This window comes from Haliotis asinina, chromosome 7, assembly GCF_037392515.1.
Source record: "Haliotis asinina isolate JCU_RB_2024 chromosome 7, JCU_Hal_asi_v2, whole genome shotgun sequence".
In the NCBI taxonomy this organism is placed as follows: domain Eukaryota; kingdom Metazoa; phylum Mollusca; class Gastropoda; order Lepetellida; family Haliotidae; genus Haliotis; species Haliotis asinina.
In genome coordinates this window covers 12,765,704-12,780,585 of record NC_090286.1, presented here as the reverse complement: position 1 = coordinate 12,780,585, position 14,882 = coordinate 12,765,704, and the positions used below count along the sequence as shown (strand labels likewise).

The window sequence follows — 14,882 nt, the reverse complement described above, 5'->3', positions numbered from 1 at the left end:
TAGTGGTGTCATTAACAAGCACCCAGATATATAACAGAAATTTTGACAATTTGTGAAGTTTGTGCCATGTGCCTGAATGACAGATATTGAACAAAAAGACTGTATGGTTTATGAATATTTTGTGCAAAATTTAGTGCTACATTACAAAAATAGATGAAAAGAAAATCATGATCGTTAATCTTTTTTATTGACTATATCTTGCTTACAAGTCTCCCCTCACATGAAATACTCATCTCAGATTACTTTCCTTAAACAATTAAAGAGTCAGAAACAGTGGACTCCAGGGAATTGCAGTGTTGAACATACCCAGTGAATTCTACCTGAACATTGAACCTGGGTCTGTTTTGTGATGAGCGGAATCTTTAACGAGACTATTCAGCTGACCCTATTCACAAACATGCTGACCATGGTCAACCCATGGCAGCAAATTCTTTATGGAAATGAGTGGACTTCCTGCTAAATGTCAACAAACCCAAGTCCTCCCAATTACATCCAACATCCATTTCACAACAGTTTCATAAGCTTTTATACCAACCATGTTTTGTCAATGAGCTTTTTGTGAGCTCCACTTGCTCCAATATATTTGCTGTGGTCTCATAACTCATAACTCTAAGCAAATATTGTGCCCTGCAGGAGAGATTGTAATTGGTGACACGCTACTGTAGGTCGCCCTGATGACCTGCTGTTGTGATACAAACAGGATACCTTATATAGGCGTCAGAAGTTGCCAGACAGGATTCCTAATGTATGTGCACAGCAAGGCACAACAGTCCTGCCAGTGTACAATCATGTCTCCCTTTGTGAGGGAATATTTACAGTTTCCTGTGTACCTCTCCAGGCCTGGGAGGCAGGTTATTGCTCATGTTAGCCAATCCTATGTATGCGGAAGACAGAGCACACAATGTGATCAGGGAATAAATTGAAAAGTGTCTAATCTTGCATGCTCTACAGAAATATTGTTTAGTTTCCTTCAAAAAATTATTTTTTAAATGAAGTTTTGAGTGTTTGTTAAAGGCCAGAGTGATCCGTTCATTCAAATCATATAACAGTGGTGCAAGAAATACATTTTTCATTGATGTAGAAAAGCAGCATTCAGTTTGAAGTTGAAAGCAGCATTCAGTTTGAAGTTGAAAGTAACCTGGATAAAATGACACATTGTACAGATCCACTGTTTAGAGCTCAGGTATACAAAAAATGGATGTATCTGTATTCCAGTACAACCTGAGAAAAAGTAGATCATCCAGTTCACAAGGCTCTGGAACTTAACTGACATTTTGTAGGAGGGTCTCAGTTGTAACAAAAAAACCCAGCATTCTGATTTACCGAGACTCTGTGATACAAAATACCATTCTAGTTAAATGTAAACTTTAAGTACATGTAATGATTATGAATAGTTCTTTATATCTGTCCACAAACACCATTTTCATCGATTTTCAGAACAAACAAAACCTGTATGAGAACAGGTTGCTATCTCATGTCTAAATACTCGCTGAAGTAACTACCTGTCTCATCATCTACCACAGATGCGACCTACCTCAGTTCATCCTCTCGCTCTCTCATTTCCCTCAGCTCTCTCTCGATCTTTGACTCGGCAGTATTCCGACTCTCCTTGTATGAAAACCCTGCTCCCCCAGCAGACATCACCTTCCTTGACTTCAGAAGCTCTGTCTTGGGGGTTGTCTTTGGGGCTTGGCTCACATTCACAGCACTGTCCACCTCATCAGACTTTGTTGGGGTGTACCCTGCAGACGATTTCCTCGTCACAAAGTTCTTCTTGACATTGGCATGGGTAGTTTCCTGCCCTGTGACAGCCACATATTTGAGTGGTTGGATGTGCTCCTCAGACGTGGTGATAATCTTCCCCTCCTTGCGTAGATCCATTTCTCTCTGTTTCTGCTTGATGATCTCTTGCTGGAGTCTGTTGGAAGAGTAGCGCTTCATTGTGTTGTTGTTCTCCACGGGGGACCGGAAGTACCGAGGAGACTGCTCCGAAGTGGATGTTGACAGAGATGGAGGAGGACCACTTCTCTGCTCTGCTTTGGGATCAGGAAGATCAGGAAGACCTTTTGATCTTCTTAGTTCATTCTCTCGCTCTCGGGCCAGACGAATCTCACGTTCAATTGGTGTTTCCGGTTGTGGTTTGTATGAAAACTCATCCTCTTCCTGATTATGTGCACCCAAATCAGAAGGTGATTTGCCAGTGCTGTGACTAGAAGCCAGAGAGTCTACAGAACCGCTACGTTTGGATTTTTGAAGGAAAGGTGAAACGTCTTTTTGCCAGGTTCCCTGGCGTGCTGCAGGGGAAGAGTTTGAAACTTTAGGAGTTGTCTTGGATGCTGGCGTTGTCTGTGATTGCTGCTGCTGCTGCTGTTGTTGTTTTGGTGGTGTTGAAACATCCCTTACTTGATTCAATCTTGACCTCTGGAGTTGCAGTTCTTCCTCTCGTTCTCTTGCTTCCCTCAACTCTCGCGCTATAAGACTCTCACCCTCATGATTATAACCTGAGATTGCCTTCTCATAAGACACACCCTTTGTTTGGTTGTGGTTAATATCGTTCTGTGGCTCGGCCTGTTTATGATTCTGCTCAGGTTCTGCTGGGGATGCAGGTTCATCAGCTGTCCTGCCTGTCCTCTGTCTCTGAAGTTCTGCCTCCCTCTCTCGTTGAATTCGGATCTCCTTCTCAATGATGCTCTCTCTCGTTTCCTCAGCTTCACCATTAGCTCTCGACTCCTGTAAAAACATAAACCTTTGTCAGTGTCTCCCAAATACAATATGACGTCTTTGACGACAGGGGACATTTCAGTACAGTACCTTTATCGACCACATGCTCTACTACTTGATGGATGAATGTAGTAAGACATGAAAAATATATTGCATTGAAGGCATAAAGAAGTAGAAATCCTAGGATGCCACAGTTTTTCACATGTTACCTAAAGATATTTCAGTACATCTCAAGGAGTGAGTGGAGTTTTACACCACCTCTAGCAATATCATACACCAAGAATGGGCTTCACACATTGTACCAATCTCGGGGACTGAACTTGGGTCTTCAGCATGACAAACAAACACTTACATCTCCAGGAAAGTCACCAGCATACCATATACTGTATTACAAATGCAGACCCACACATCTAATTGTTTCACACCACATGAAACTCTCAGAATCACATCTTATCTTCCCTTACCATGAAATCTGGTTACTAAACACTAATGCTGGCTTGAAGAATAGTTGTAGCAATGTCCGACAGCTTAATCTGACCAGTACACCTGCTTGACCTCAGCCTAAACACCTTCAAAACTCGACATCTGATCCTAAATGCCACATTGATAACTTGCTCATTGATTAGATATTGACATCAGTGAAGACTCACAGAAGTCTGTCATGATAAACTTTATCTGGACTAACAAATAGCAGAATAAACGTAGCCTGGATGTCCCAGTTTGCTGCAAGCATTCCGCCTTTCCTAGCGACCTGGCAGTGTAGACAGATGGAAGTGCCCTGCTCCTCAACTGGAACATGGCAGGCAACATGTCTGCCATCAGGGATGTGATGCAGCATTCACATTTAAACTTAATGCTTGCATGTTTCAGTAGCATGCATGTGCTTGCATATTCATTGGCATCTGATTGATGACTTGCCTACTACATATTGAACTCAGAAAGTTAGGGATTTAGAACATATTGGGGGGACATTTCTAAGAGATATTTTGTTCAATCATTACAAAAGATGTCTTTGAATATATTCTTGATTGTGAACTTTTTTTGTTTTATTTTATCAAACATTCATCCTCTTCATAATTTTCATATGATAAAAAATACTGAAAAGTAAAATTGAGAGTGAATATACTTTTACACCTCTATTAGCCATAATGCAGCAATATGACAGCAGGGACACCAGAAATGGGCTTCACATATAGTTGTAAATGCCCACAAAAAAAACTTGATCATTCCCTCTAAATGTCAGCAGTCCTAATATTCAATGCCAATACATTCTCCAATAATGTGATCGACACACGTAGTGAGTGTGAAAGATTGCACAAGGTACACTGTCTGCATTGTGATCCAATTCTCCCTTCAAAATCCAGATCCCTTAGGTATTTGTCTATTGTTTAAACAATTCTTTTTTATATTCATGACGCCTGTTTCTTCAATGTCCAGGATCATTTGCTGTTCTTTGTTGGTTAACTTCAAGCAAGATCAAGGATATTTCACAAACAGGTGATGGGCCATGCTCTCTAGGATTTTCCATTATAATGAATTTACTCGAAGGTGTTACGCAGTTAGGCGTAAACTGTCAAATATTTTATCTTTTTCTAAATTTCATGCAGACATTTTGGAGTCCTTTGACATACATTATGATCTTTCATAGCAACATATCAATGAACCTTGGTCTCCTATTTCCAAAAATAAATGTATTAGCTTTTCAGGAAGAACATGCGACCTCCCAGCATGAAATACAAATATTGCATTAAGAGAAGCATCCTTTCTGCATCCAATATCAGGCATAGCTGAAGGACTTTTAGGAATATACGAATCACCTTTCAGACACCAAGAGGTTATCAGCTCGCAAGTTCTGTCATTATTTTTGAGTATTAGAATCAACAATTTCCTTGGTTTTACCAGGAACTTATGACAGATTTACCTACGCATCAAGCTTTTGCAACAGTAATAATCTTATACAGTTTGTGATTTGTTCAAATTTTGTGTTTTTAAGTTCTGAAAAACTAACTCTGAAGACCATCTATTTGTTGTTCTTGAACCAAAAGTTAACAAACTTAAAATTCAGCTTTTAACACAATCATTTCCCGTAGATTCTCAGGTCTAATGTGAATTTTCCTAATACCCCTTGGTTACTTTTAACTGATTTAATGTTCATTGCAATTTGACAATACAAGCTACGTGGCGATGCAAACCATTTCTGATATTGTTCCAAAACCCCATTCACATAGCATTTGAATCATTATTTACAAACCAAGTCGAAAGGAACATTAATGTTACTCATTAAATGGTCACATGTGCATAAAGGATTTCATATTTACAGAAATCCACAGATATTGAAGTATCAAGAACGTATAGGGAGTTTGTGAAATCATAAATGAATGAAGTTGTGTTAATGTTTCCATGACTTATCTCTATCAACAATATGGTTATAGTGAACCTCTATCATCATTAACATGTGAAACATCACGGAACGAACGATGTCCCTGAAATAAACCAGAGATCATTCAGTTGTTGTTTCAGGTTAAGAAATGGGACACAATGCTTTCCAAATGTCAGTACATGCCAATTCACAAGTATAACTGTAACAATATAGTCTTTGTTCTATTATGTAAGACACAGCCTGCAAGCAATATGGCAAACCTGCACCTTCAATATGTCTCTGATTTTCACCCTTGTCAAAGTCACCCCTAAACAACAGGGTGACATAGTATGATTGTTATAGTTTTAGGAGCACAAACACATCTTAATCTCAAGCATCAATTGACAAATTCTATAAACATACTTCTAAGCATAAGGAAATCACTCATGCTCAGGAAATAATGACCAACAACTGAAGACAGAGTGTTAGTTCTACTTTGGGAATACAAAAACCACAACAGTTAACTGTTAGTAAAACTTTATGTTTGTTTGGTGTTTAAAGTCAACAACGTTCCAGTTATTATGGCAGTTGTAAATGTTTAATGATACCTAAAAGCGTCTGAGAGCTTGACCATTAAAAATAATTATGACACACTGTCTGAAATATCAAACTACATTCATGCTATCAACATGATACTGCCAAAATTATGCTTTCACTGATTTTGTAAACATATTTATTAGTTGAGAGTCAGTTGGCTTAATCACTGGGGGCTGACTACCACTTTGCTGGACAGTATGGGAGGGTTTCATGTAATCCTAGCTCAGCTATTGAGAAAACTGATATATTTCTTCAATATTACAACATCCTATATTGCTCACCTCCCCAGAATCCTCGACATGCTGGTTCTTCCTGAGCGCCTTCTCCTTCTCCTCCTGTTCTCGAAGCTCCTGCTGGATAATTGTCTCCCTCCTCCACATCTCGGAGCCACGGTCTGCTTCAGTCAACTCGTGAAACATAGGCTTTGTTTCATCATCCTTTGGTACACTTTCATATATCGTTGTATCGACCTTGCCCTTCTCTCTGAGGAGTTTACGTTCCTCCTGCTCCCTCCGGAGTGTCTCCTCGCGCTCCATATTCAACCGAATCTCCCGCTCGATGGCACTTTCGTTAGCATACTTGCCCTGTGTGTCCTCCATATTGGTGAGGGAAGAGTCTACTTGGTCAGCTTCTATGGTCACAGACTTCCTTTTATTTGGGAAATTCACCTCCCAGTGTCTAACTGTTGACTTTTTCCTGGATTCACTCTTTTCAGCAACAGGGGACAAAATTGTCTCCCACTGTTGTCTGGTTGATGACAAGTCCCGGATTGACTCCCGGTTGACTTCCTCTGTGGTGTCTCCCTCCTGCACAATGTTCTCACTATACAGGTTCACTTTGTTTGACTGGCCTGTCCATCCAATGTCTGGATTCTGGTTTGGATTGTCCACTAACTCCCAGTGATTTTGAATATTCGGACTAGTTCCTGATTCTGAATCTGAAACATAAAATACAAATTTGAGAAGCCCAGTTGAGTAAGCTTTCAGTGAAGCTTACAAACCCAGTAAGGATGAGGATGGGTCGTGTTTTTCCATTTATCAAATTCCTTCTGTGACATCTAACTAAACTGGCATCCTTCTGATGAATCAAGTTAAGACTGAACTGACATCACACAAGGCTGACAATTTAACACTGATCTTGAAAGCATCTCCAAAGGTCAGGCTAAGCAAGCCATGGATTTTAAAGCCTGAAATGTCAAAAAGTTGAAATGCGGAAGCTAAACAAGTTTTTCTGACACAACATACTGTTAATGTCATTAGCACATGTTAAGTCTGTGTCTACATTAAAAACTGACTCGCACTACACTGAGATGAAACAGCAAAAAGAATTGAGTAACAGCACAGCATGAAACACTTCCATACACAAGACTTGAATCGGCAATAAGAACCCCATGCAACTTCACCACATCAGTAACTATGGTTACTATTAGGCTATCAAATATAGATTTATAATCATATCAGCTGTATGCTAACGAGAGTGAAATGACTTTGAATAACATATCCATCACAAGCTGTCAATTCAGTAACTTAATGGGAAGACACAGCAGTTGCAGGCCATTTCACTGTTAAGAGTTACATCTCTTTGTCAAGACAGGATCCTCACGGAACCACACAGAATCAAGCATACATATGATTTTCAGGTGTAAAATTGTCCAAAGATGAGTTCAACTCACCTCACCAACACACTCAAGGAACAGCTAAGCATCAAATCGTGTAGTACCATTGCAATAACCGCAAGACTTGAGGGAAATAATCTATGCTCTGACTCACAGCCCATTTGTCAGGTAATACATTCCGTCTCTGTGAGAATGATCTCATGCAGACCTGATAATAGATAAGCAAGTACAACTACGTGATACCATCTCGACCACTGATGAGGGAATCCTGCATTTGTCATACACTGTACATACAAATGAATGTTCCTGATGATGTGTAATTACTTGGTCAACAGATAATACGACACTTCCCCTCATTGGAAGCCCATGTGTTACAAAAGAGATTATTGCAAACAAGCAATTGATACTAATGGCCGTCAGAATACAATGAATAGTGAAGGCAATATTTGCAGACAATTTGCCAAATGAGTCTCCCTTGGCTGCATATCAATATCTTCAGCTCAGGATTCATGTAAAAATCAGTAATAATGCTATATGCATCTGCCACGTGATAACTGATAGGTGATATTTTTCATCTTATTTGAACAGGCAATTAACAAATTCCATGTGTCTTCTTATAATTATATACATAAAATAATTTATGCATACGTAGAGTTTCAAATCCATGCCCAAGAGCTCTCACGAAGCTACATTTTTACCCTTGTCAATGATTCATTTGCCTTCTTGTCATTTTCAACTTCCTGGGGAGAATACAACCAAGACTACTTGTGAAGCAATAGATGGTTAACAGGCACATTACAACTTCATATAAAAGTTCACTTTTAAAAGAACAGACTTGCCCAAGGAGTAACTACATCTGCTTAATGAACAGATGAGTGAGTATGGTGTTATTCCGGTTTTAACAACAATCCAGTAATATCAAGACTGGGAACAGAGGGTTCTCAGGGTGACGAGAAAATGCTCCACAAGCTACACTAAGTAGAAGGCATGACTTTGGTCTTAATGATCAAACAAAAATCAAGATAAATTTGACCCACAGTCAAATGACTCTTAAACTCAAGATGACAGCACATTAAAAATTTCAAACCAAAATCAACAATACGCTGGTACACATCAGGAATATACATCAGCCATGTGGATTGTACACAGGCAGAATACAGTATCTCTTCATGTACGTACGCTGCTCCCACACTGATGCCTCATGACCATCAGGGAGCCAGCCATGGTGATCATTATTACATAATGATGGAGTAGATATACAGATGCCATCTACAAATGTCTGGAATCTGAAGACTATATCTATGCCTAGCGGCAGTTGGCACACACACATGCCCCACAGCCACCTAGCGACAAGGAACAGGGACAACTGTCAGTCAGCAGGAACTAACACAGTACACACGAACTAACGTGATCTCTTCTTTAAGTTTCCCTCAGTTGTATGAAGCATTTGTACTTGACAAAGTCATCCTATGGATTTGGAATCATAATCAGCTGTCAAATCATGCTGTCGTCTTTTACATACATGATGGAAATACGAACAACTGTATATATTTTCACAATAGGACCGGGAATGAAATAAAACTCTTAAAGGCTGGTCTGCAAGATATGAAAGACTTTCACTTCTTAAAATTGTCTGAGTTATCTTCAGAATTACCTTTTTGAAAACTAGTCAAGCCTCAGTCACTGAAACTGAATATAAAATATATAATTGTCAAGATATTCACTAAATATGAATTGATCTAAAATTTTGTAGCTGACAAAAGTGGACAAATTTCCCAGGGGAGGAAACAGTGTTGCTTATCAGCTTATGTCTGTTCCATATATGTGGAGTTACAAACTAACCAAGTGATCCCTGACTACTGATATATAACTGCTTGGTAAAGGAAACGTGGTTCCCGTACAAGGCCAGCTTGTGCTGCTACAATGGACTGTTGGGTCGGACCTGTTACAAATGGAATGTAGAGGCAACAACAACATTACCCCATAATTATCAATCCACAGCTTACTCGGGAATTTCTGTTACATAATAGTCTATAGAAAGGCGTGCTGGGGTAATAAATGAGATCACTGAAGATTTTCTACAAGCTGTGACATACATACAAAAATGTTTAAAATACTTCAATGAAAAGCTGTCGCTTGATTTATGGTCTTTGATTACTATTTGGCAGGTGCTTTTATAAATTTGGGTTGTGACGAAAGGTTTGACGTGAGTCATGTTGTATTGAGCTAGCCATATTGTATATCCAAGCTAGTGTTGGAGGGTACACACCCTCACATGGTACAGAATAAGAATGGTGCTTGACTTGTGTTGTAGTGCGTCATGTCATGACAGACACAGTAAAGAGCATGACATACTGCAAAGAGCAGGGGTCTGCATGACATATTTAGACTTTGACTAAACATGACTATTACTGAAAACCAAATATGACTGTTTAAAGACAATAAACTTAAACAGTTGTTGGGTTACATAATACAAACTAAATTGGAAAGCTTAATATTTCTCTTGTAAGAAATCACATGAAGTAAAAACATATACAGACTTCAAAACATTTTAGTATCTGATTGTCACTGAGGGCTGTGCATTTTCAAGAGGACACAGGAAAATGACCCATGTAATTACCTACTTCCTGTTAGCCCATAATTACCTGGACTACAAATGACCAATGGGATTAAGGACTGGCTTACAGCATCTGATATCCAGACTTCCAGAGGAAACAGTTAACCTGTCAATCCTGGCCTTTGTATTACAGAAACTTCTTGAGGAAGTTGTCATCTTACCACTTCCTATTATACCAATATTCCTTTTCCTTTCAGATATGTGTAGAGAAAATGACCTAAGGAAATTACTTGTCAATCAGGAACTTCATTCACCCAAATGAATTCACTGAAAACGCTCCCATCCACATGAATAGGATTGCATCTGATAAGAATAGGAGACGCTGTACTGAAATCAAATTCGAAGCAAGAAGTTTTTTTCAAATTCTCTTGGGAACAAAAACATAAATATATTTCTTCACACCAAAAGGATCGGAATTTACAAGGTTTATCAGTATCAGTTACCATACAAGAACTTCATCAGTAGAAGCCCTTCTGATGTTAATGTAAGCTTGATGGGAGCTCAACAGAACATGGAGCAGTATAAACTAAATCACTGCCACGTGTCCCCAAACAGGGTATTACTGCACTAAGCTTCACTGATTCCTGTCAAAGAGTTTGCGTATGTGACCCAAGTGTATATAGTCAGGCTATACATGGAACCATCTAAATCAATCTCAATCAGTTACAGGTCCATTACCTATTGTAGTCCTGGGAATAAATCACAAGGGTCCGTGTGTAGCCTGACAAAATGAATGTTACTGGATAAGCTGAGAATGGAAACCAGTATTTGGTTCCAGTGATAAAACTCAGATAGAGTTACTCTAAGGTGGGCTTAGGTCCTAGACTATGCCTGCTGTAGTTGCTGGATGTTTCCTGCCTTGTTGCCCTCCATACTGAAGAATGGGAGTAAGGTGACCTGACTATTTAAAATGTTTATCTGATGAACAAAAACTTGATTCATATTACAACTGGAATGAAAATGGCATGTGGGTCCTCTTAACTCAAACTGAATCTTGATGCCACTGAGTGACTGACATTAGCATCAGTTTTACCATGGCGTGTACATTTCTCACTCAACTATTCCACCAACAAATCATCCCAGTCACAAATATTAATTGGGAAGATGAATTATGACACAAAAACATGGCTCATGTAGAAAATTGCCTGTCTGAACATGATGATACAGATTTCAAACTTGAATCCATCCATGTCTCAGGAGATCACAAAAAGATAAAGCAATCAAATATATGAGAAGACAAATTCATCTTCCCATTCTGCCATTATATATCACTTGTACATTTCAATCTCTAAATGTCATATCTGAAATCTGAAACACCTCTCCCTACCTGTTACCTGTCAGATTGAAGAAAATTCCTCAAATAAGGTTTAATTACACAGAGGGAGGTACACAGTATACAGCTTATCATGCATAACGTGTGACCGAACAATGACATCACTCACAGATCAATAAAAACATACGTAGGCAAACATACCCGAGATAAAAATACCACACACCCTCCTTATCTCTGAATGCCTTTTATGGCTGTGTAGCATAGTTCAGATTACAGGAAACTGTTTAATGATGTTTTTCTCTCAGACTAGAGTAAGAAAAAGAGATTAATGGTACTGACATGAATGACATGTGACACTGACAGGTTGTCTTTTACAGAAAACCACTAACATTGATGTATGGTGATTAAGTGTGGATTATCCCTACTTCAGGACAGAGGGGATAGGTACAAAAAGTGTGGAGACAACAAAACAGTGGTTGATAGCATCAACAACAATCTCTTCTAGGTGCAGATACAGTGTCAGCCTTGGGTACATGGGTACAAAGTGTGAAGCCCATTTCAGGTGTCCCCTGTAGTGATAATGCTGGGATATTGCTAAAAACAGCTTAAAACCATACATACTCACTCTCTTACTACCTCATTGCCATACATTTAGTCGGTTCTTATCACAAACCCACATTATCTATATACTCCTGGTCGTATGGAACATATCATGTACTGAGAGGCATCCTACAAAATCCCTATTCCTGCTGATATATCCATAAAGCAGAATGACTCACTGAAATGTTTGATGACTTCATACTATGTATCTAGTGACAATATTGTACATATCATGTACAGTACAAGCAATATTGTACATATCATGTACAGTACAAGCTATCAACCACACTTCATAGTCCTTAAACCAACAAACACATCCCTCAGATGCCATAAAACAGCAATATCAACTTTATTACCTGTCCATGGCGCGACGTATTTGATTCGGTTTATTTCAAAGGATGGAGTTAAAAATAGGACAGCTGTACTGACATACCTGTCCAGGTCAAAGGTTGTTGCATTACAGGTAGGCGTTATATAGGATATGACTCAAGTGAGAAGCAAGCTGTGCCGTCAGCAGTTAGCACATGTGACGCACTTAGCTCGTCAAAATGCCTTTGATAGCAGAACCTACACACTATCCAAACCTTCTCCTAGAGTTTATAAAATGTTTAATGCTCCTGTCTTATAACATTTCTCAATGTCTAGACAAACAGAAATCTCAAAACATCCTTGATGGTTTCAAAATAAACTCATTTCTGTTGCACTGGAGCACACAAATAACTTTTTTCCATTTGAAATATGTCTTTTTTATATGATAAAGACATCATCCTGGAACTGTTTTTGAAGAGAAACATGTCATAATCTGTATTGTCCAAACTGTATGTACCTCACACCTCAAATAATCATCATGCTCAACAAACATGGATGTCGCCTTGTCAGTGATCATACAGTTGACAGAGACAGAAAGTGCTTATAGAAAACAGATAAACAGCAACGTTGACGCTTGCATGTTACTACGGTTCATGTTGTGAACAACTTCTGCTGGGCAACAGTGTATGAATAGAAACTAGTCAACTAGTATACATATATATTTCATGACTGAACTGTCAGAAAATGTTTATCATCAGTATTGTATAATTATTATTCACAAAATCTGGATGTGTTGGGAGCAATTCTTATTCACAAGAGCAATAAATTACTAATACTCCGACCATTCTTTAATCACAAAGACTACAAAGAGATGTATAATACAGAAGATCAGTAAAAAATGAGGTTAAATTTTACCTTTTCAAAAAAATGTAACCTACAAGAACTTACTGTTGTAGTCCCACTGACAGCATGAAGTGACTGAAATGTGCGAGTGAATCAGCCTGTCTGAAATGGAAGTACCTGTTTGGCGAGACCCTGTAGGCCCGGGGCCGCTCCTCCTGTGAACTTGCAGTCACTAGTGGGGCCCAAACATCTGATTGATTAACCCAATCTCACAGGCCATAAATTGACAGACATAATGGCCATTGTCAACAGCCTTGGGATATTGACATGCTACTGGCTACCGAGGTTGTCTGTTTCAACACCTGACTGTGGTTACGTATATTTCAGTGTCACTAAACTGTCTTTAGCGGTTGTATGGGGATCAGCATCTGGGATTATTAATTACAATAATTGCTATCCTATTTAAAATAGAACAGCTTAGGTGTTGACTGTACAGGTATAATACTACCTGTATTTTCAGGTTTAACTTCCAATTTAACTGACAAATGCACATAAATAAATATATCCTAAACTGACGGTTAAAAATATTTTGATTCCAAATTTCTAAAATATATCATGACACATTTGTATATATATAAAACCATTTCCTAATGTGACCAAAAATCACAGGTCACTGTAACCTTGTTTAAATGGTCAGGGTGACCCAGAATTTGAATTAACATCATAAAACCATAAAATATTCATCATCATAAAAGTATATGCATAAGTGCTGTATATTATATATATCATATATGTTTTACAATTCATGCATCATTTCACAGAAAATCTGGAATTTGTCCTGTTCCAAGTTTCTTTCCTCATAATTCAAATGACACTGATCAATGGTACAAGTGCGACAATTGTCTCAGTCTGCGTTTACACAGTGTTCTAGAATCTGGCTGCACAGTGTTAATTTACTCCCAACAAACAAAACAAGGTTGTGTAAATTGGAAGCATTGCCAGGTCAGAAGTCACGACCAAGACTGACTTTTATAACATGAGATTGCCGAAAGTTTTGAGACAAATCCATTAAAAACACCTGGATTTGGAGTCTCCCTGCACAAAACATTTAACAATCTGCTCAGTTAGTTCTACCACAATTGTAAACAAGATCAACATGTTTTTGCTTCTATTTCAGGAATCCCCTAGAAAAAAAACTTATTTTACAAAAACCCATCTAGTTTCGTAGGATTTTGCATAAATTACAAAAATTACAGTCATACACTGAAGTGTAAGAAAGTTACTTCAGATTGATATCTGTAAGTTTTAAAACTCTCATCATTAATGTACTTTCATGGTTTTCAAACTTTTAAACATCTCAAAAACCATCAAGACTTGCTGAAAGTCATTTCATTTAGATTACAACATTCAATGTGTCAAACTCTCAAATAGTTTCATGGCAGACTTGTCATTTTTTACCATTAAATGAAAAGTAAAAGCCAAAACAGGATATTTTTTTCAAGAAGTCGGCTTTGTTCAGGTTGTGACGGACGTCATGTTCTAAAAACACATGCAAACATTATTTACCAAACAATTAAACTAAATGAAAATGATTCAAGATAAAAGTCCACCAATATCATTCTATTTCTTGCTTGAAATTGCTGAGAAGTTTGAAAGGACCAATTCCCAAAGAAACAAAACACATCCATCCTCTTTAAACCAACAAAATTCTTAAAAGCCATTTAAACTTTACTTTGATGTCATGGTGACCTTGTTCAGCTCTTCACCTGTCAAACGTCAATTAAATCCCTGAAAAACCATTAATGCAAAATCCCTCTCTTACACTGAGTCATGTGGAATAAAGCGTTGTTAAAGTCGACTGCCTCCTGTCTATGTACTTGGTCTAACAACTGTAAACATTTCTAGGATCCCTCGCAACATGCTTTGGATTCCCTGCATCAAGGAGGTG

The 14,882-nt window shown here is 38.4% G+C and overlaps 1 protein-coding gene across 3 annotated transcripts in view; it reads right to left on the bottom strand.

The window, feature by feature from the left end:
* LOC137291627 (microtubule-associated protein futsch-like) overlaps positions 1-14,882 on the bottom strand; it is a 163,269-nt gene that overhangs the window by 3,621 nt on the left and 144,766 nt on the right. For all 3 annotated transcript variants that reach the window (XM_067823034.1, XM_067823035.1, XM_067823036.1), the window contains 2 exons: positions 5,959-6,614; positions 1,535-2,730 (listed from right to left, as the gene is read on the bottom strand). In XM_067823034.1, coding sequence (XP_067679135.1) covers positions 1,535-2,730; positions 5,959-6,614 — 1,852 coding nt within the window. The remainder of the gene's footprint in view (positions 1-1,534; positions 2,731-5,958; positions 6,615-14,882) is intronic.